The 23,410-nt window shown below is 34.7% G+C and overlaps 1 protein-coding gene across 2 annotated transcripts; it reads right to left on the bottom strand.

The window, feature by feature from the left end:
* Positions 1 to 9,114: 9,114 nt before the first annotated feature.
* Positions 9,115 to 21,578, bottom strand: nrsn1 (neurensin 1). 2 transcript variants are annotated; one of them, XM_030158942.1, is made up of 6 exons: positions 21,444 to 21,578; positions 15,651 to 15,769; positions 15,346 to 15,438; positions 13,449 to 13,567; positions 13,086 to 13,273; positions 9,115 to 10,285 (listed from the first exon to the last, which is right to left on the bottom strand). In XM_030158942.1, the coding sequence occupies exons 2-6, from the start codon at positions 15,747 to 15,749 to the stop codon at positions 10,182 to 10,184; spliced, it is 603 nt and encodes a 200-aa protein (XP_030014802.1). In that variant the 5' UTR covers positions 15,750 to 15,769; positions 21,444 to 21,578; the 3' UTR covers positions 9,115 to 10,181. The 2 variants fall into 2 exon arrangements, with proteins under 2 accessions (XP_030014802.1, XP_030014803.1); XM_030158943.1 differs by having other exon boundaries at positions 15,651 to 15,766; positions 21,444 to 21,571.
* Positions 21,579 to 23,410: the final 1,832 nt, after the last annotated feature.

The following is a 23,410-nucleotide window of genomic DNA, read 5'->3' on the forward strand; positions in this document are numbered from 1 at the left end:
CTTATATTTCATTCAGCTGTTTTTCTTTTACTTTCCTGCATAAATCTACTCTAAAGTGCCTCCCACCAGCAGGAAACCAAAGTGTGAACTGTGATCTAATCCAGTGTCTGTGATGGCCACGCTGCCTCTACCATCCCTGCAGCTGTTCACATTGGGATTCATGTAGTCACTGTGTTTATGAGTCACCGTCCCACAAGAGACTAAAATCACGGCTGAAAGAGAGGGCGAGAGGAAGAGAGAGAGAGAGAGAGAGAGAGAGAGAGAGAGAGAGAGAGCAAAGAGCAGGAGACAGGAGAGAAAAGCATCATGGGTGGGGGTGTGTATGTGTGTGTGTGAGTCATATGGACCCGACTGGTGGAGGTGATGATCCTTAAAGTGCTATTTCTGGAGTCGCCATCAATTCTGTCTTATCTTGTCCGCTGGCCCTTTACAGTGTGTGTGTGTGTGTGTGTGTGTGTGTGTGTGTGTGAGTCTGTGTGGGTGTGTTAATAAGACCCTGAATAGCACAGACGTCCTTCTACACCTTCCCTAAATGACTCCCCTGATAAATTACAGTAAGTGGTTCTACACAGTGTGATGAAGGCTTAGTTTGTTGGAACACCATTGGCAGTTTGGATTTTTTTTTGTTGTTGTTTTTATTAATGAGAACCATAACCTCATTACTCATTGTTTTGTTGTTTGACTCTCCAATGTGAAAAGAACAAAACACTATTGAGAAACAACGATCTTTCTTTAACAATTAGATATACTGAGCTAATATGTCAGCTGGTAAACGTTTCTATATAGTAAACACTTAGCGCTAAAATGGGTAAGAAAGGACAAATAGGGTTAATGCGGTAAATACGATTTACATGGATTTTTTGGGGGGCTGTCAATATCACAAATTTATTGTGTGTTTTTTTTTTTTAAATAAACACTGACAGAATGGGAACAATTGTGTGAAAATGGACACAAACTGACTAGCAGCCCAACATGGAAAGAGTTTATTACCTCCGCCAAGGAGGTTATGTTTTTGCCAGGGTTTGTTTGTTTGTTTGTTTGTTTGTTTGTTTGTTTGTTTGTCTGTTTGTTTGTCTGTTTGTTTGTTTGTCTGTTTGTCTGTCCGTTAGTGTGCAACATAACTCAAAAAGTTATGGACAGATTTGGATGAAATTTTCAGGGTTTGTTGGAAATGGGATAAGGAAGAAATGATTAACTTTTGGGGGTGATCCAGAAGAAATCCTGGATTCTGGATCACTTTGAAATTTTCGTTAACATTGTGGTAAATGGGGCCAAAATTTTGTTTCCCAATATCTCGCTTAATTATTGACCAAAACTCATGAAATTTAACTCAGGAATTGACAATGGGGTCCTCTATCACATTTCAAAGGTTGATCCGGATCTGATCCAGAAGGCGGATTTTATCTCAATTTATATAAAAAATGGGGGTGCCCTTACTTTTTGGCCTACTGTGCCTTTAATATTAAAGGTAGAAATTTCTGACAAGCACCATCGTGTAGCTCAGTCAGTTCCGCATCGGGAGTATGCCACCGGATTTCATATCGCTTTAATACTTAAGGAGCTAGATCCAGAAGAAAACCGCCATTACGAGAAATGTGATTTTCGTGAATAACTACTGAACTAATAAGGATATAATTATGAATCCAGTTGCTAATGGTATGTTTTCATGGTCAAGGAATCTGAAAATATAGGTAAAATAAATATGGGACTAATATTTATGGTGGAAATCACAATATGGGGGAACTGTGCAAATCTCATGCAATTTGACTCAGGGATTTACAATGGGGTGTTCTATCAAATGGCAAAGACTGATCCGGATCTTTCAAAAAGTTATGGACAGATTTGGATGAAAATTTCAGGAAATATTGATACTGGCACAAGGAACAAATGATTAAATTTTGGTGGTGATCGGGGGGGGCACTGATCTGCCTTGGCGGAGGTCTGCGCTCTCAGAGTGCTTTTCTAGTTTGGAAAGTGAACGTTAGATATTTTAAAACCCCATTTATTATTTCTAAGTTTGACAAAACTAGAACAAATTTATGCTGGAGACATTGTGGACAAATTGGACATCACACACACATTTTTTTGGATTGTCCAAAACTTAAGTCTTTCTGGGAGGGAATTAGGGGGGAACTTTCTAAAATACTACACACTTACATTGAATTTGACCCACTGATTTTTGTCTTTGGAGTTCTCCCTGCTAATTTTTTTAAATAAGGATAAAGAATATCTTTTGAAAATTCTTGTCTTGGTAGCAAAAAAAATGATAACTCTATCCTGGTATAAATCACTTCCTCCAACAATAAATCAGTGGAAGGAAAGAATTGTGAGGGTCTATACAATGGAAAAAATAACAGCAAACCTAAACCTTACCACTGATTCGTTCAAGAAGAGGTGGAATCCTTTGATAACCCATTTGGATTTGATATTGTAGCATTTGAGAGTCTGGCGCTGGGGGGATATTATTTGTATTTTTATGTAATTATTAAAATAATTGTAGGCAGATATATTAGGTATGCAAATAAGACCTTGTAACAGTACACTGATTTGAGGTACTAGTTTGCCGAGAAGTTATGTTTATTTGTTTATTTATTTTGTTTTGTTTTGGTTTTTTTGTTATAAAAGATATGTAACTTTCTACATTAAGGATATGTAAGAATTGTACATATTGTAAAGCTTGAAATATGAATATGGATAAAATTTTGTTCAAAAAAAAAAAAAACGCTGATAAATATTTCGGCTAAAATTTGCTTAGAAGTCTTATTTATGTCTTTGTGCATAAGAAATCAATATAAGTGAATCCCCAAAGCATGGGTGTCAAACTCATTTTAGTTCAGGGGCCAAATTCAGCCAAATTTGGTCTGCAGTGGGCCAGACTAGTAAAATAATAACAGAATTCTATAGAAATAATGTCAACTCCAAACTTTCCTCACATGATGAAAAAGTTTACATCTACAAACTGCCCTTTAAAACAATGTGAAGAACATGAACAACCTACAATTTAAGAAAAATGAGTGCAATTTGAACAATATTCTGTCTCAGTTTATCATTGATGTCATGTTCAGTACAACTTACAGATCACAGTGGATCTACAAATACACTAAATATTCAGTAACAGGCAGAATATTATTAAAAGTACACTTACATTTCTTCAGATATTTCAGGTTTTTCATATTTGTTCAGAATATTTACATTTTCTGTGAAATTATAGAGTTTATTTTAGTGTAAATACAGGAAAATTACATGGAAATATTGACATTTACAAAAAGAAAAAATTGGAGTTTTAAGAATTTCTAGGTTATTATGATCATATTTTTCCCGGTCTGTATGTGGAACTTGAACTACAATTTTCTGTGATCATCTTCAGTGTAATTTTTGCATTTTCACAAATTCATCCTGCGGGCCGGATTGGAACCTTTGGCGGGTCGCATATGGCCCCTGGGCCACATGTTTGACACCCCTGCCCCAAAGGAACTTTGTTTTGGTAAATGCAAGTTATGTAAATTTACAGGATTTCAGTTCTGTTGCAACATGTTGATGGTCATATGAACTATGTTTTCAGGTCAAAAATGTCCAATTTCATCACAATTAATGCTATATTTTCATGTCACAAATGGCCAAGTTATATTTGAACTGAATTTACCTGAAAAACAAATATTCTATTCTTTTAGATTCCCCAATTTTTCTTACAAGATTATATACTACACTCTCAAAAATAGAGGTACGTATTGACAAAGTCATGAAAATAAAAACGCCTTTAAATTTTGAGAATATGTTCTTAGGTAAATGTGGTATAAAAGGATTTTGTAAAACATATCTGTGGATGTTTTGTTTTTTGTGTAATTAATTAATTCTACTTTTCATATTTTATTTATTTATATTTTTTCTTTAGAGAGAGGAGGTCAAAGTCTCTTGGTCTTTCGTATGTGTTTTCTTTATGTAACAATGCATCCATTGTTCATTGTTCAATTGTTTTGTTTATTAACAAAAAAAAAAAAAAAGAAAAACTGAAATGTTGAGAATGGAAAGTTTGGTCATTGGTCACATACTTGTTACGTGACCACAATGTAATTTAAATGTATATTGAACTTTTCTCAATATTTCTAAATAAAAATCTGAAAAAAACCAAAAACAAAACATATCTGTGGAATATCATGTTGATTGCCAGCAAAAAAGTGATCACTAGGAACAAGACACCCTCACTGGACGAATGGAAGGACTTTGTTAAAGAAATCGCTCAAATGGAAGAACTCACCTTTACACTAAGACTGGACCATGACAAATTCAAGGAATGCTGGACACGTGGATAGACTTTATAAATACTTACAAAGAACATACTTGACGCCCATTGTTCAATTGCTACTCAGTGGTTCTCTTTGTTCTTTTGTTTGTTTTTTTTGCCTTGTTTTATAAAAACAAAACTATCAGTGTATAAAATATGTAAATCTTGCATTGTAAACCAAATAAAAACTTGAATTTAAAAAAAAAAAATAGAGGTACCAGCTTGTACTTAAAAGGGTACAAATGCTTGTCACTGGGGGTGTACTTTTTTGAGAGACATTTCTGTACCCTTTCAAAATGGTCCATTTTTGTACGTTAAGTACTTTACATAGAAAGAAAACTCTCGTATAGTTGATAATGACATGATGTTTAAAGTTTGAACCGGTGGCCTAATTGAGAAAAAAAAAACAAAAAACAAAACACGGCATAGGTAAGCTACGACATCAAGACATGGAGGTGTGAATGAAAACTGGATAAAACAGAGATTATGGCAATAATCAGAGGTTCTAATAAGATAAATAAATGATTAGGCTATTATCATTGAGCTAATTGGGCTGTTAAATTAAAACACAAATTATTATTCAATAAAATATAGAGTAATTACAGTATGATATATAATAAATAATGCGCTAAGCCTAATGTTTGAACTATAATTAGGCCTACTTTTCAGTTATCCTAGCCCACAGGTGTCAAACGTGCGGCCCGGGGGCCAAATCCGGCCCACCAGATGGTCCAATCCGGCCCTTGGGATGAATTTGTGGAATTGCAAAAATTACACTGAAGATATTAACAATACAGGATGTTAAAATCATTGTAGGTCAGTTCAATCTAAAAATGATCAGACCAGTAAAATACTATCATAATAACCTATAAAAAATGAAAACTGTATATTTTTCTCTTTGTTTTAACCCTTTCATGCACGAATTATGAGAACCTGAATCAAAATTTTCTCCTGAGTGTTTTAATTCCTCTTTAGGCATGAAAAAAACAATGCGATTGAAAATTTTCCTCTGAAAAATAAATTTTAAAAAATTAAATAAACTAAAAATAATTTTAAAAAATTTTAAAAATACATAAAGAAAATAATAATGAAAAAAAAATAAAAATCTTATGAACCTGTTTTTCATGAAGTTGAAAAAATGTCCACTCAGCTGGACACCGCATGTTTAATTTTTGACGCACAGAAACATGTATTTACTGATAAATTGTGTGAAAATTATGGGGAGGGCTTGTGATTCTAGGGGTTTATGCTCAGGAGAGATCTACATAATGTTACCAATTCATGTCAGAAAAGATTTGTAGTGTCTTAAAACTTTAATAAAGACATGTGTGAAAAAACAACAACAAAAAGAACAACAAAATCCATGAATATACAAGAGAACAGCTGTAGAGTAGATGTCCACTGTAGTGACCAGTATGCATGAAAGGGTTAATGTAAAAAAAGCTACATTACACAAAAATATTTACATTTTTAGACTAGCCTTTTATAAAAAAAAAAAAAGTGAATATCTAACATGTCTTAAGAGAAGTATGTGGAATTTTAATAATATTCTGCCTGTTATTTAATGTTTTGTGTATTTGTAGATCCACTGTGATCTATAAGTTGTGATTCACATGTATACATGATAAACTAAGGCGTAATATTCTTAGCAATGCACTTATATTACTAAAGAATTTTCAGGTTGTTCATATTCTTTCACGTTATGTTCAAGTACAATTCATAGATGTAAACATTTTCGTTACGGAACTTTTTCACTCAAAAGTTATTATTATCTTATTATTTATATTATTTTACTGGTCCGGCCCACTTTGTATCATATCAGGCTGTAAGTGGCCCCTGAACTAAAATGAGTTTGACACCCCTGTCCTAGCCTAAAGCCTATTCTCATGGTCTACACACATTTTTTAATGCTGCAGGGTTCCTTATAGTACAAATTTGTACTCTACATAACTTTGGACCCTTTTTTATAGTCTAAAGGTGCAATTCTGGCCTCCTAAAGACCAATATTGTACTTTTGAGAGAACATTCTTAAAAAATGTACTTATAGGTACACAAATGTTCTGATCTTGTACCTCTATTTGAGAGCGTACATATCACATTTTATTTTTACAGGTTCAATATGGAGTATGGTGCTGATCCATCCTGCTTATGTTACGCCAATACATACATTAAGAATGTCACACGTCACTTTTTAAATCAACAGTTTTCTAATAATAAGCATTTTTATAAAGAAATAACAATTCTATATTGTTATTTACTCTTTAGTATGATGATAAATTATACAATAAATAATTATGATCCTAGTTTTTGCACAGGGATCATTAGTGTAAACAGTGACATGGCTGCTGAGCATCAGTATGATGGGATCTGTAACAACCATATCACATCCGTCCACTGCCACATTTTGTGTTTTTGTGTCAGCTGTTATTGTTTTAGATCCACAATACTAACATTTATGAATAAGAGGATAATTAGCAATAGTAAGTATATAAGTTTATTACTAATAAAGTACTGGTACTGACCAGATCATCATGGGTAATGTCATGTCCGTCCACCAGCAAAAGTTTTCACATACACGTGCTATTCCAAATCCAATATTTCTGAAAATATAGCTTCCACTGTTAAATAATATCAGTAGTCTGTGCACAAGTGGATTAGCATTGTTTCAACACAGTTCTATGCATTTCTTACAACTTTGTTTTTTTTTTTTTTTGACAAATATGGCCACTCATTTGACCCCCTAAATAAATATGAGCCGATTTGTTCTTTGCCTTCTATGGGAGAATCCACTATTGAATCAGGAAACATTGAAAGTCACAATTAGAGCAAGTGAGATCAGTTTTGGTTAATTACAGAATAAGAAAAAAAACAAACAACAAAAAACCCACAATTCACAGCGAGGAACTACATTTATTGATCATTATCTGTACCCTTTGGACCACACTGATGACAATTTGTTGTGTATGTATCATCTGAATCAGTTTGTTTTTCATATGTGTAGTTGTTTGTGTTGTATCTGACACCAAATGATATTTTGCAGAGTGGGGTGGAGGTTGTGAGAATGATATTAAAAGGTCAACTTACATAAATACAGGCAGCATAGTGATTCATTATTATATATATATATTTTTTTTACAATAACATGCATATTTGCATGGATGTCGTACCTGCAGGAGAAAACATTTGGAAGGACCTGCAGCACTGGTGCACAGTAAGAGGTATGGAACTCGATGGCACTTTGACAGTGACTGCCACTGGAAAAAATGCTTTGTTCTTATATCTGTATCTGTATATATGAGCTCAAAAGATGGAAAAAAAAACAAAATCTAAGTGGCATGATCACAATATATAACAAATATACAATAATAAACACATCAATAGTAAAACACACACAAAAAAATAAAGAGTAAAATATGACTTTTCAAAGCTCATTGTGCTTCTAAGTTCAAGTTAGTGTCAATTTCTTCACAATAAAATAGAATAATTTACCAAAAAATTTTTAAAATAAAAATAACCGCACTGATCCAACATTACAAGTTTAATAGTTTGACTCTAGATACTATATTTTCAGCTCTGTACAACACATCGTATTTCAAGTTTTGTGTATGCACACAGGAAGGCAGTTTGATTGTATCTAAAGCATCTGTGAAGGATGACAGACTGGAAACAGTGAGTGCAGCCAAACACAACAAGCCTGGTGTGGTTTTAATGGAAATATCTGCTTTCTTCTGCATTCTTTTAAAGCAGTGTTTCTCAAACTAGGGGGCGGCCTCCCCGGGGGGGGGGGGGGGGGGGGGGGGGGGTAATGGGATCACTCCTGGGTGTTTTGGGGGTTTTTTTGTGTTCTTTAGGTTACAACATGTAGCAGGTGGAACAAATTTTTTAGCGTTGGAGGACCGTGGAATCATTTTAGGGACGCACCACAAACAAATCTACTGCCATGGTGATGTGTCAATAGACTAGACAAAGAGTTTAGGCTTGGAGAATGGACAAAGATTGGACTGGAAAGAAAAAAAAAAGAAAATATTTGTGTTTTTGCACAGTTGTACAGTTTGCACTTTAATGTTCTGAGATGTGCAATGGAAACAGGCTCATTCCAGCCACTAATTTTGTTAAAATGTTCTTATTTGTTACCAAAAATTTGTTTGTTGTTCTAAAAAAAAGTAACATTATTGTCATAGTTATAAGATAATTGTGCATTTTCTATTTTTTATTGGAAAAATATTGTCTCAGTGAGTAGTCCTGTTGAGTTTATTTGTATTGTTCACTAGAAAAAATCAAAATCTTACCAAGTGTATTTTTCTCATTTCTAGTCAAAATATCTCATCACACTTAAAATAAGACCTAATCACCTAAAGAGTAACTTTTCAGTGAGATATGAGAGCTTATTTTTAGACAATAGATCTAGAAAATCTCAATTCAAGAAATCTTACCGAGATAATTTTCACTTGTTCCATTGGCAGATTTTTTTTTTTTGCTTGAATTAAGCGAAAAAAAAAGTTGAATTAATAATATTTTGACTAGAAATGAGAAAAATACACTAGGTAAGATTTAGATTTTTGCAGCGTTCAAACAAAAATCGAAGTTATTTTTTAATTTGCACAACAAATTATTGACGAAAAAAGCAAAAAGTATTGTTATGATATTTATGTTTCTTTCAATAAATGTTACAATTGCACCACTACTACAATGTTATTGGGGTTGGGGGGTTGGGGGGTGGGTTTTTTTTTTTTTTTATCCTCCAAAGGGAGGCCCACAGAAAAAGATTGAGAACCACTGTTTTAATGTAACATTTCCACACCTTACTCCATCTTTGTTTTCAACAGTCACACTTTTTTTTTTTTTTAAATTTATATCTGTTGAAACAATTAGTGCTATTAAGTAATAATTACACTGGAACAGCAGGTGGAAGGCATGAAGAAGTGCCACATTTTTGTCTCATCTAGAAAGTAACATATCTGATCTAAATCAATGTCCTTTTTCTGTTTTTCTTCCCCTCCTTCTTTACTTTGCTTGTTCTGTCCGGTTGAATGTTCTTTTCATCGATGTATCTGGTCTATTCTATTGATCCTGTCTGAAGAATTACTCAAGGAGACAAGGTCACAGGATGAATGAGACAGAACAAAATGTCAGTGTGAAATCTACCCTTAAGGCCTGTTCCAATCGGCGTTGATTAAATTTGTTCTGACAATGCATGAAGTGTATCTGGTGAGACTTGTCTTGGCTTATTGTTGCAGTTTAACAGTTTGTTTTTAAGCTGAAGCGATGGTGCATTTGTTATCGACAGTTCTCACTTTGCGCTGTGACGAACAACTGCGCTGCATATACGTCTACACACAGTATAGTATTCCACACGTACAGTACAAACACTCATCCTCTGGTGGACTTTTTCGGGACAAAGCAGAGATCGTGGATGTTGCGTTCAGTGGCTCTTTTGGTCATCTGAGAGATAGGTGAAAATCACAAAACAACAACATCTTCTACTCTACGTCCTCTAGCAATAACACTATCCTTTTTATGTTTCATTTAAGGATTTATTTTACAAAATCTAAATCGTTTTTGTTTTTTACACCATGAAACTACAGTGATGTTGTTCGGCGGCTGTTTTTTGTGGTTTGTTTTCTTGTTAGCACTCAAATATAAGCGCTATATCAGATGATGGTGATTTTTTATTTTAATGTCATTAAAAGTAGATTTATTCTGCATTTAAATCATCCCCAAAAAAATAAATAATTAAACTTAGATATCAAAAGCAGAAAGTAAAGATATGAAACCAATACTACCAGTCATGTAAGCTGACCTTCAAAGAGAAAATATATACGCATAGTCACGGACACAGTCTGCACACCGATCAGTCCTCATACACACTTGACTTCACCCACATTCAAGTGAGTTGCTGTCAGGTTTCTGATTTTGGGGTCGATGGTTGGATGTTCTGGACTTTAGAGAGTGTGACTGGTACTTTCCCTTCCCCTGGTGTCGGTGCTCTCATGATAGGGGTACCTGCGACAAAAGCAGCATTGCTACGGTAAGTGTGATATTCACATCAAGGTTATTATCATTAATGAAAACTAAGGAAACGATGAAAACTAGAATTGAAAAAATACTTTGAAGAAAAACTACAATTAAAAGAAAAAATGATGACTAACAAACTGTATTGTGCGCTTACAAAATTTTTTAAAAACGTATTAAAATTATGGATTAAATTCCCTTCGTTTTCGTCTTTGTCAATGTCAGATTGATAAAAAAATCGATTTATTTCGCTTGAGCAATCTTAGCTAATGGCACTTTTTTTTTTTTCTTTTTAACCCTTTCATGCATGAATTACAATAACTTTAATTAAGATTTCTTTTTTTTTTTTTTTTTTTTTTTTTTTGAGTGATTTTATTCCTCTTTAGGCTTTAAAAAAAACAATGCGATAATTTTTTTTTAATTAAGCTATTTTTCATGGAGTTGCAAAAATGTCCACTCAGCTGGACACCATGCGTTTAATTTTTGAAGCAAAGAAACATGTATTTACTGATATACTGTGTGAAAACTATGAAATAAAAACATTTTAATGCTGCTAATCTGATGTTTTCTCACATTTTAACATACTCTAAAAAAAAACCAAAAAAACATTTTTTTTTTGTTAATTACAGTCTAATAACAATGACAAGGAATGGATTTACACTCAAACATGTTAGATCAGGTTTATCAAGAACAGCAAAGTTACAGTAATGTTATTAATTGTAGTGTACGGGATGATGCATAAACGTCCAATATGTTGGCTGATATGAAACTAAAACAACAAAATCCATGAATATACAAGAGAACAGCTGGAGAATAACTGTCCACTGGAGTGACCACTATGCATGAAAGGGTTAACTTATGTTGTCCAGCATCATAACAGCAGAATGGTAGTCTGGTTGCCTTTTGGTGCTGAACAAATTTGCTTTGCCAAGGGAAACTTCATAAAGTATATGACGCTCCTTTTGATATTCTACTGTCTTTATTATGAGTTTTGTTGAACCACATTTCAACCATACCGAACCTGATGGGGGGGGGGGGGGGGGGGGCAAAAATGAAGAAGGTAGCAGAAGAAACTGGGCAGAAGAGAAAGAAAAAAACAAAACAAACGAAACAAAATGAAATAAAATACACAAGACCTATTAAATGATGAATATAAGAAAAGAAAGCATGAAGCTGACGGCACTTTACGGTCCATCACTTCTTGTCACTTGTTTAGAGTCGTCTTCTTGTTCCCACTCTACCTGCCAACATGGAGGTTAAAGCTGGGAGAAAGCACCAGAGTCCTGTATGTGATTTATTTGAATATGACGGCGAGGAAGAGAAAAGATATGAAAAAACTAAAACTAAAAAAAAAAAAATAGGACCCATGGCCCTGTAGCTTACCAGCCAAATTAAAAGCTTTGGGAAATGTATCCAGATGCCATTTATTATCACCCAGTTATGTTCATTACCTCCGCCAAGGAGGTTATGTTTTTGCCAGGGTTTGTTTGTCTGTCTGTCTGTTTGTCTGTCCGTTAGTGTGCAACATAACTCAAAAGTTATGGACAGATTTGGATGAAATTTTCAGGGTTGTTGGAAATGGGATAAGGAAGAAATGATTAACTTTTGGGGGTGATCTGGAAGAAATCCTGGATTCTGGATCACTTTGAAATTTTCGTTAACATTGTGGTAAATGGGGCCAAAATTTTTGTTTCCCAATATCTCGCTTAATTATTGACCAAAACTCATGAAATTTAACTCAGGAATTGACAATGGGGTCCTCTATCACATTTCAAAGGCTGATCCGGATCTGATCCAGAAGGCGGATTTTATTTTAAAAAATAAATGTAGGATTTGTATCACCGATTATGTGGGGAATTTTTGCGCTTGGTGGAGGTCTGCGCTCTCCGAGTGCTTTTCTAGTTTATTATATTACAGAAATAGCCCATGTTTTGGTCATATTCCAATCAGATCTGTAAAAAATTCCAATTCCAACTTGATATCATTGATACTTACTGATTTATTGGATCAATCCACTTCCTATCTGTTATGATGGGAACATTTTTCAAAGTCACACCAAATCCAGAATCAGATCCAGATGGAAATAATTTCAATACCTTGTGTTGACATCGTCATACAGAAGCTGTATACCAAGTTTGAAGTCAATCAGAACTGCAGTTTCAGAGAAAAAGATGATTGAATTTTTTCCCCCATAAGAGCCCATGTTAAATTTTCCGTCAGTTCCCGGATCCAGAAGAAGATCCTGATCAGCATGTGGACATTATGTTTTGGTCATCTCCCCATCAGGGCTGGACTGTAGAAATTTACAATGGATATCATTTATATTTACTGAGTTACTGCATCGATCCACTTCCTATCTCATATAATGGGGACATTTTTCAAAGTCACACCAAATCCAGAATCAGATCCAGATCCAAATAATTTCACTAACTTTTGCTGACATCATCATAAAGAAGCTGTATACCAAGTTTGAAGTCAATCGGAATTGTAGTTTCGGAAAAGAAGACGATTGAAATTTTTGTAACGGACAACAGACGACGACGGACGCCACATGACGACAATAGTTTACAGCTTGTCGGCCAGTAAGCTAACTAGCAAACCTGCTCTAAAAACTAATTAAAATGAACTGAATTAGAGAAAAAAAGTCAAAACTCTAATGAAAAATCCAAAACTATTATAACCTTTATTCAGATATCTCAGAAACATTATCCAGAGCAACAAAAATACCACTTTCTGGACACGTACTGTATATTTGTTGTTAAAATGAAGGCAGCACACAATGGAATCTTACCAACTGTTGCCTGCAGATCTGCGAGCCTCTCCTTAAACTTCTGCTGCAGATATAGTTCCTCTTTGGAGTAGCTTTTGGCAAAGGCAGACAACAGAAGACCCACGGCCATGGAGGTGCCTCCCACACAGAACAGCACAGCCCCGGTCAGCTTACAAACATCCAGCGCTTGGTTGAAACTAACTGCATGGCTGTGAAAAAAAAGTGCACAAATAGACGAAGAAGGTAAATGATGTATTTTGTTTAGAAAAAACTCCATTTATCACAGTCACGTCTCGGAAGCTTTGTGATGCAACTGCACGAAATACTATATGGACGGTAGATTGTAGAACTTTTAACCCTTTTTTAAAAAAATGATATTTGTACCTGTCAACGAAAAGGAGATCATCCTCGCCAAACGCCTCGATCCTAGCTGGAGTGGCATAACCCACCAAGACAACAACAAGTCCTGCAAACAAGATCAATGTTCCGAACGCGAGACAGACCTGGAAATGAAGAAAAGATACAGAGTAGAGAGTCCAACTTACATTTTACTGTAGAACAAAATGATCGCAGACTGAAAATACTTCAAGAACAGAATAGAACACTGAGGTATTTTCTGTTATAATATGATCATGTATGGAATAGAATAGAATAGAATAGAATAGAATAGAATAGAATAGAATAGAATAGAATAGAATAGAATAGAATAGAATAGAATAGAATAGAGCAAGGTTATTATTGGGAACGAAAACTAACGAAATGACTAAAACTAGAATTGTAAAAATATTTTCGTTAACTGAAATAAATAAAAACTATAATTAAAAGAAAAAAAATGATAACTGCCTGACACTGTATTGTGTGCTTACAAAACTAACTAAAACATATAAAAATTATGGATAAAATTCCCTTCATTTTCGTCTTTGTCAAGGTTGGATTGATACGAAATCAATTTATTTCCCTCAAGCAATTTTAGCTGCTGGCAGTATATGATATTTAACAGTCCGTCACTTCTCATCACTTGTCGTTTAGAGCCGTCTTCTGGTCCCCACTCTACCTGGAAACATGGAGACTAAAGTTGGGAGAAAGCAGCAGAGTCCTGTCTGGGATTTATTTCAATATGACGGAGAAGAAGAGAAAAGATGTAAAGAAACTAAAACTAAACTGAAACTAAGCATTTAGAAAATAACGAAAACTAATAAAAACGATCAAATCTGCTCTAAAAACAAATTAAAACTAACTGAATTAGAGAAAAAAAGTCAAAACTAAATAAAACTAAACTATAATGACAAATCTAAAACTATTAGAACCTTGGAATACAGGAGAATAGAATAGAATAGAATAGAATGGAACGGAACGGAACGGAACAGAACAGAATAGAATAGAATAGAATAGAATCTTTATTTCATCACACATAAACATGCACCACACACTGAAATGTGCCTTCTGCCTTTAACCCATCACTAGATCATGTGTCTCACACACTGCATGCTAGGAGCAGTGGGCTTGCCGTGGCAGGCACCTGGGGAGCAAACGGGGGGGGGGGTTAAGTGCCTTGCTCAGGGGCACATAAGCCAACAACTCTCCACCAGTCTAGGGAATCGAACTGGCAACCCTTCGGTCATAAGCCGACTCTCCAGCAAACTCTCCATCCATCTGCCACGGCTGCCCCCCCACGGCTGTATTTAGGGCAGGTAAGCAGTATGATCTGGTTTAACCCAAAAAGACCCAAATAACCCCCGCCGACCAAATTCATCTACCATATAAAATGTTTAATAACTTTAGATCCACTAATCCTATCAATCCATCTAAATAATTGGTGTAAAATACAGTTTTTCATCTTTTCATGCTCAGCAGATATGACCCATTTGGACGTTCAGAGGCTCCGTAGTTAGCATGGAAACACTGTCATCTTCTACAACATTGATTCAACAGTAAAACCCATGGAGTTTAATAAATGAAAGTGAATGGAGACACTTGTTTTATGTTCAGTTAATGATAGATTTTGCTCAAAAGGTCCCTTTTTCTTCAGTTTTCTCTGTTTTTGATATAATAAACACCAACTTTAATCTGAGCTTTAATGAACATTCACATGATCAGTAAATTAAATTAAAGAAAATACCTGATGTTCACTGAAAAAATGCAAAATAATGAGGATAATGTCATAATAAATGGCTATAAATCACTTAAGAAATGTTAAATATAGAGAAAAAAAAATTTTTTTTCAGAACTGCCACCAAAGTAGTACTGGGTCTTTATGGGTTAAGATTGGAGTTAAACTCACCTTCCAGAGTAAAGAGCTCCACCTGCTCGGCGATCTCTGAATCTGAAAATCTTCGTCACGTTCCCAGATAGAAGCTGTGCATTCCTCATAAAACTGTAAAATTAGAGAGATGTGTATGTTTAATATTTTAGCGACAGAGACACTGAAAACCATGAGACATCACAGTTTCATCCCAAAACTGTATGAGACAACACTGACTCATTCTTTCACTATGGTCCTGTAGGGTTTCATCTTTTTCTCGTGTGTGTACTTGTTTGTACAGATTTATGTGTGTGTGTGTGTGTGTGTGTGTGTGTGTGTTGTACCTGATGCAGGTAGGATCGGACTCCATACTGCTGGCAGTTCCCGCTGGCTTGGGCTTGCTCACCATACTCTGATCCACAGATCTCTGAGCAAGTAGTCATCCTTCACATCTGTCTACCTGCTTGAGGACACACATGAGCACACGGTCACGCATGAATTCATGTTTGCACACTTGCGGTAAGAAACCACCCACACAGTTTATGGACAAACATTTGTTTTTTGTTTTAACCAGTACATGACCACATACACACACATATACATCTATACAGCATGTTCCTACACAGAAGACTGCAGCCTCAAGTACTTTTCCTGAACGTTATGTAACACTGTACTGAAGGCATGGTTGCTTCAGTACATTGAGATTAATGATGCATTCTTCTTGTCTGCTCTGATGAAATAAGGCATGAAATATCATATTGTGCCTCCTCTTTACAACCAATATTGTGATGCCCGACTTCAAATGGTGCTGAACAAAATGATCTTTTTTTCGTTTCCCTCTCAAACCCATTATTTTGTTCTGCAACAAAAACTCATAGTTTGTAGCCTCCTGTGGGAATCATTTTGTTTTCCTCTTTTTATTCCTATCTATACACACCAATAATCACCTTCGACCAGGTACAATGATTACATGAGTCCCAGTTGCAGTTTGTTGATCAAGAATAAATCACATTATCGCAAAAATTTTAATCCAATTTTGTGGGAGGTGGTGTATATATCATGCATTTGACACTGATTTAGTTCATTAATAAATGTTTATATATGTACAATACAATAAGTTATGCATCCTGAAAGCAATGAACACAACCAATAAAACAAAAACAAACTTCAGCTTTAGGAAATATTACTTCACACTTGGAATTCCCCCGATATCTGTTACAGATCTAGAGGCAGTTTATAGCCCAGTCCCTCAACATAAACACACAGTACAATGTTCAATGTTTCAACTTTTGTCAGCTCGCACTAAATCTCAACTGCTGTTCCTGTTGCAGCACAACTGAAATTACACTGGAGGATAGAAAGGGAATAAAACAACAGTTCTAGTGATGTAAGTGTGACTTTAGTTGATTAAATCTTATGTGGGGAGCCATTGTGTAAATCAGCGTGTGGCTTTGACATACAGAACTAATGCAGTTTTAAATACACTTAATGTGTACCCATGAGAACATCCTTTTATCCTTTGTGCTAAGTATCTCACATTGCATTTGTGCATTTGTAAATTGCGTTAATCAATGGAAGCACTTGGAAAAAATCAAAATTTTATCAAGTGTATTTTTCTTATTTCTAGTTAAATTATCTCATCACACTTAAAATGAGACATAATCACTTAAAGAGTAACTTGTAAGTAAGATATAAGACCTTATTTTTAGACAATAGATCTAGAAAATGTTATCTCAAGAAAGATAATTTTCACTCGTTCCATTGGCAGATTTTTTTTATGTTTATTTTTTTTGCTTGAATTACGCAAAAAAAATCTTGAATTAACCCTAACCCTTGAATTAAGCAAAATAATCTTGAATTAAGTAAAAAAAAAATCTTCCAATAGAACAAGCAAAATTATCTTGGTAAGATTTCTTGAAATAAGATTTTCTAGATCTATTGTCTAAAAATAAGTTCTTATATCTCACTTGCAAGTTACTCTTTAGGTGATTATGTCTTATGTTAGGTGTGATGAGATATTTTGACTAAAAATTAGAAAAATACACTTGGCAAGATTTAGATTTTTTCCAGTATATTGGAATTAATTGATACAAAAAACCCTACGCAGGTTAATTCAGGTAAAAATCTATTTAACATGTGGTGTAAAGATTGAAAACATTAGGACACACTTGTGTTAGCAGACCACAGCTGATAAATCCCTTCTTCTGTCACATTGCTTTGATGGTAATAGGAACATTTCTATAAATTACAAAGCATGAATTCACACAGTGAAAAGTGGTAAAAGCCAGGTCTGGAGTCAGATAACATAATATGGAAGATAGGAGTGAAATGCTCCATTAAGATGAGGAACATTACATTATGATAATCATATTGCTGCTTAATTTGTACCTGCTGTGGACTCTCATGAATATCTGCTTTCCCCTGTTCTGTTACGAAGTCTGTCTATGCCTTCATCTGCATATATTCATACATTTGCACATGTATTTGCACACATTCTCTGGTTTCCGCTATGTACATATGAGAGTTTGTTTTTGGTTACTGTAATATAGTGAGCTACTTTAACCCATAAAGACCCAAACAACCAATCATCTACTGATATACAATGTTTAATAACTTTTAATCCATTAATCCTATCAATCATTGTAAATAATTGGTGTAAAAGACAGTTTTTCATCTTTTCATGGTCATCAGATATGATCCATTTGGATGTTCAGAGGCTCTGTAGTTACCATGGAAACAGTGTCATCTTCTACAACATTGATTCACCAGTAAAACCCATGGAGTTGGATCAATGATAGTGAATGGAGACATTGGGTTTATGCTCAATTAATGATAAATTTGCTGAAAGAGTAACTTTTTCTTCATTTTTCTGTTTCTGATATTAGGATAATTACCTTTAATCTGAGCTTTTATGAACATCTACATGATCAGTGAATTAAATATGGGAAAATACCGGATTTTTATTGAAGAAATGCAAAATACAGAGGATAATATTCAATAAATGATGATAAATCACTAAATAGAGAGAAAAAATAATTTGGGAACTGCCACAAAAGTAGCGCTGGGTCTTTATGGGTTAATATTCATATAGTCCAGGGGTGTCCAATCCTGGTCCTCGAGGGCCAGTATCATGTATGTTTTAGATGTATCCCTCTTCCAGCACACCTGACGGTTGTTATCAGGCTTCTGCAGAGCTTGATGGTAGACTGATCATTTGAACCAGGTGTGTTGGAAGAGGGATACATTTAAAACATGCAGGATATCAGCCCTCGAGGACCAGGATTGGACATCCCTGCTATAGTCACTTTAATTTCATATATTTTATTGTATAACTTGTTAAGAGTATGTTTTTGTATGTTATTATTATCTATAATAATAGATAGCATAATCCACAAGTGTCAAACATGCGGCCCGGGGGCCAAAACCGGCCCGCCAAAATTTCCAATCTGGCCCGCGGGATGAATTTACAAAGTGCAAGTTAGGGCATTGAACTCAAAAATAATATCATAATAACCTTTAAATAATGACAACATCAATTTTTTGTCTTTGATTTAGTGCAAAAAAAATTAAATTATGAAAATATTTACATTAAGAAACTATCCTTTAACAATAAAATGTGAATAACCTGAACAAACATGAACACCCTGAAATATCTATAGAAAATTAAGTGCAATTTTAACAATATTTTGCCTGTTACTAAATGTTTTGTGCCTTTGTAGATCTGATCTGTAATGCACATGTAGAAATGATACGTCGAGGCATAATATTGCTAAAATTGTACGTACATTTCTTAACAAATTTCATTTTTCAGGTTATTTGTGTCCTTTTTGTTTGGATAGTTTGTAAATGTAAATATTGGCAGAACTGAATGTTATTTTTTGCACTAAAATAATTTGGAGTTGTCATTATTTATTGCCTACCATGCTATTATTTTACTGGTCCGGCCCACTTCCGATTAAATTGTGCTGAATGTGGCCCCCGGAAGAAAATGAGTTTGACACCCCTGGCATAATCTACAGGGTGGGGAAGCAAAATTTACAATATTTTGAGGCAGGGATTGAAAGACAGTGTATGACCAATTAGTTTATTGAAAGTCATGAGAATTTATTTGCCACAAGAAAATTTTACATAATAGAAAATATTTTTATTCTATGTGTCCTCCTTCTTTCTCAATAACTGCCTTCACACGCTTCCTGAAACTTGCGCAAGTGTTCCTCAAATATTGGGGTGACAACTTCTCCCATTCTTCTTTAATAGTATCTTCCAGACTTTCTCGTAATAGTTTTGCTCATAGTCATTCTCTTCTTTACATTATAAACAGTCTTTATGGACACTCCAACTATTTTTGAAATCTCCTTTGGTGTGACGAGTGCATTCAGCAAATCACACACTCTTTGACGTTTGCTTTCCTGATTACTCATATGGGCAAAAGTTTCTGAAAAGGTATGGATAATAGTGTTAGGTATGATTATGACATCAATATATGTTTGGTTTCAAAACAATTGACGTAGTGCCTGCTGAGAAAAAACAACTAAATGTTCATTGTAAATTTTGCTTCCCCACCCTGTATAATGATGTATTTCACAATATAATGATCATGTTACAAATAAAAAACTTATATCTTAAATCTTGAATCTTTTGTGTTTCATTAAAGTTCAAACTGGCTTTATTTGAGTAAATACTGGAGCACAAACACGTAAGTGATTATTTATTATAAACTACATTACTCACACAAAATATTGGTAATTATAATCTAAATACACTCTAAAACTAAATGGAAAATGACTCATAAAATAGTGTGTCTGTGACATTTTAGAGTAGAATTGTATTTTAATGACTCATAAAGAGAACTGAAACTGCTCTTTACAGTATGGAGACAACATCCAAGCAGGTAGAGTCAGAGGGAAACTAATTATAAGGCCTTGAAGGACTTTCAGATAAGGACACAGTGTTTTACTGAACACAAACAGGATATGGATAATGTTTTATTGATAAATATGCTGTAATTATTGAAGAAAATTGCTGAACTATTGATGTCTGTTTGTATGACTGTACAACCATAATCATATTGTTGTGTATAATTCAATTACTGTATTACGTATTAGTAGTGGGTTGAATGCTAAATTAGGAAAAATGCATTGTTTGCTTCATGTTTTAAGTTAGTGATAAAGGTGTAAAATGTATACTTGTTCCTGCTCCTTTTCAACCATGCAAAATTCTAACTTGCACGTACTTTAAGACAGATTCTATACATTTAAATGTTATTTTGTTTTTGTCCTATTTTGCTTTGTTTTGTTTTATTCTTGTTTTTTTGTATGTTTGAAAGAAATAAAAAATAAAAACAGTGTATTGGCTTGAACATGCTTTGCAAAGTCTGTATGGTTGCTTTGTTGTTTTCATGCACATCATCACAAAAACAGCCCATAATCTCCTGTTTGTCACCATTAAACTATTCATTTAGATGATATAAATGCATGTAATCATCAAACTCCAGGTGAGATGTAGACTCAAACTGTGAAGCCTCTTTCTCACTATATGACCTACCAACCGTTTCACCGGGAGCTGTCCGTGGTGCTGAACGCCATTACCCTCCAGTCTTCAGCACAGCAGGAAAACACACAGACGTAATATGTGACGCCAGTGTGCAAACAGACTACATCTATTCGTCCTCCCAACCCCCCATGAGACATAAATAGACACACATGACGCTTTTCGATTCAATTTAAAACGGTGGACTTTCAATTAAATCGTTTCCGTGTAATTTCAGCGCGCTTTGTGTCTTAACTACCCAAAAAAAAAAAAAAACACATCTGTAAAAGCGAAATAATCTGGAGGTACAAACAAGGGCATGAAGTTTGGTTTCAGTTGATGCAAGATACCGATTGAAACGCTCCAGTAGACTAAACATATTCGGTGGATGGTACTGACATGACAACATAAAACACATAAAATATTTTTTCCACAGCCCTTTCCCCTTATATAAGGACTTCCAGATGTGCAAGGAGACATCGAGCGCGCGGTTGAGACAGCCAGAAGAAAACTACCAAAAATACAAATTTCTTATATGTAATATTCCCCAGACTCACAGCTCTGCAAAGCAACAGTTCTCAAAAATAAGCATTAAAATCGTTATTTACCTGTCATTACCAGCTCGGAGAGTGATCGCTCGCTGCTGTTCCCTCAGCCGGGTCCCATCACTCTACAGTCAACCCCCCTCTCTCTCTCCATCTCTGTTTCCACCGATGATTCAGATTTTCACTCTGTCTACTGCGCATGTGTGACATCCATGGCGATATATGATTCAATGGCGAATATAAATAACCCGACAGGATAAGACAGGTGGAAGACTGAAGAGACACTCATTCATATAAGAGCAGTTTGTAGGATTCAAGTGTCATAGATAGATAGATAGATAGATAGATAGATAGATAGATAGATAGATAGATAGATAGATAGATAGATAGATAGATAGATAGATAGATAGATAGATAGATAGATGATAAATGGATAAATGGATGGATGATAGATGGATGTATGATAGATAGATAGATAGATAGATAGATAGATAGATAGATAGATAGATAGATAGATAGATAGATAGATAGATAGATAGATAGATAGATAGATAGATAGAACGATAGATAGAACGATAGAACGATAGAACGATAGATAGAACGATAGATAGAACGATAGATAGAACGATAGATAGATAGATAGATAGATAGATAGATAGATAGATAGATAGATAGATAGATAGATAGATAGATAGATAGATAGATAGATAGATAGAACGATAGATAGAACGATAGAACGATAGAACGATAGATAGAACGATAGATAGAACGATAGATAGAACGATAGATAGAACGATAGATAGATAGATAGATAGATAGATAGATAGATAGATAGATAGATAGATAGATAGATAGATAGATAGATAGATAGATAGATAGATAGATAGAAAATAAAAAACAGTTTTAATCATGCATCTGTATCTACAGTATATCATTATGCCAACCTCAAAAAACACACACACACACACACTAACACACACACACTAACGCATGCACACACACACACACACACACACACACACACACACACACACACACACACATACATTATTACTCCATTCCATCATATTCCCAGTCACACACAAGGACAGTCTATTTTTAGCACAGTCTGTGACGTACATTATTACAGAATGGGTTAGACACCGTCTCTGAAGCTCCTCCCGACGCAGGTATGACCTCATGATGACACTAACCACATCACGACACACCACAGGCTCTGTTCAGGAAACGGAAAACTAGCAAAAGAGCTTTTAGGGGTCGTTCATTTAAGGTCACCACTTCTAAATGACGTAGACTTTTTTTAATTCATAGATTTGCAGGTTTTGCCATAAGCTGTCTGACCTTCACTAACCTCTACATCCACCAGTGATGTGATCTTAAAGGAAAACGTTGGCTTCTTCTGTCCTATCAACAGGGGATGAGTGATTTGCTCTTTCTGCTCCAGAGGTTTAGTGTGCAATCTGTACTGGAATCTATCTGCTATGTGCTGTATGCCATAAAAAAAAAAAAAAAAAAAAATTCTGGGTTCACTGCACAAACAGGTTGGTGTTTGTGAAAAGCCAATATGCTTCCTCCAAATAGAAATGGTTCATTCGAAGGCAACATGATCCCTCTTTTCAGGTGACTTTACACAAATGTTTACATAATTGGGAATTTTCTGTACAATTTTTTGCTGAATTTACATAAATCTTGTGGATTAACACTTAAAATAAGAGACTCGCAAATGCACACAGAGAAAATCAGTCATCATTTATTCATTTCAATGGGCTAGGATGAAAAATAAACATTAGTAAAACTGAATCAAACTCAAATACAGACTAAGAAAGCAGAAATGGATAAAAGAAATTGCTTAATTCAAAAAGAGGATTGTATGAAGTAATGATAAAGTGGTCAGAATAAGAGTTTCTATCTCAACGTTGCCCAATATATTTTTTTTTTTCTTTTGTTTTTGCTTTTGGAAATCTGTTCATGTATTTTTGTTAATAGGAACTGTGCACACATGCTGTGGTGTTTGTCACCACATTCAGATG

The sequence above is a fragment of the Sphaeramia orbicularis genome, chromosome 16 (genome assembly GCF_902148855.1).
Source record: "Sphaeramia orbicularis chromosome 16, fSphaOr1.1, whole genome shotgun sequence".
In the NCBI taxonomy this organism is placed as follows: Eukaryota; Metazoa; Chordata; class Actinopteri; order Kurtiformes; family Apogonidae; genus Sphaeramia; species Sphaeramia orbicularis.

Coding starts and splice junctions, on each gene's coding strand:
- nrsn1 (XM_030158942.1), bottom strand. CDS start 15,749: ATGACTACTTGCTCAGAGATCTGTGGATCAGAGTATGGTGAGCAAGCC. Junction 13,274..13,448: donor GATCTCCTTTTCGTTGACAG/GTACAAATATCA, acceptor TTTTTTTCACAG/CCATGCAGTTAGTTTCAACC. Junction 10,286..13,085: donor AGATCTGCAGGCAACAGTTG/GTAAGATTCCAT, acceptor CTTTTGTCGCAG/GTACCCCTATCATGAGAGCA.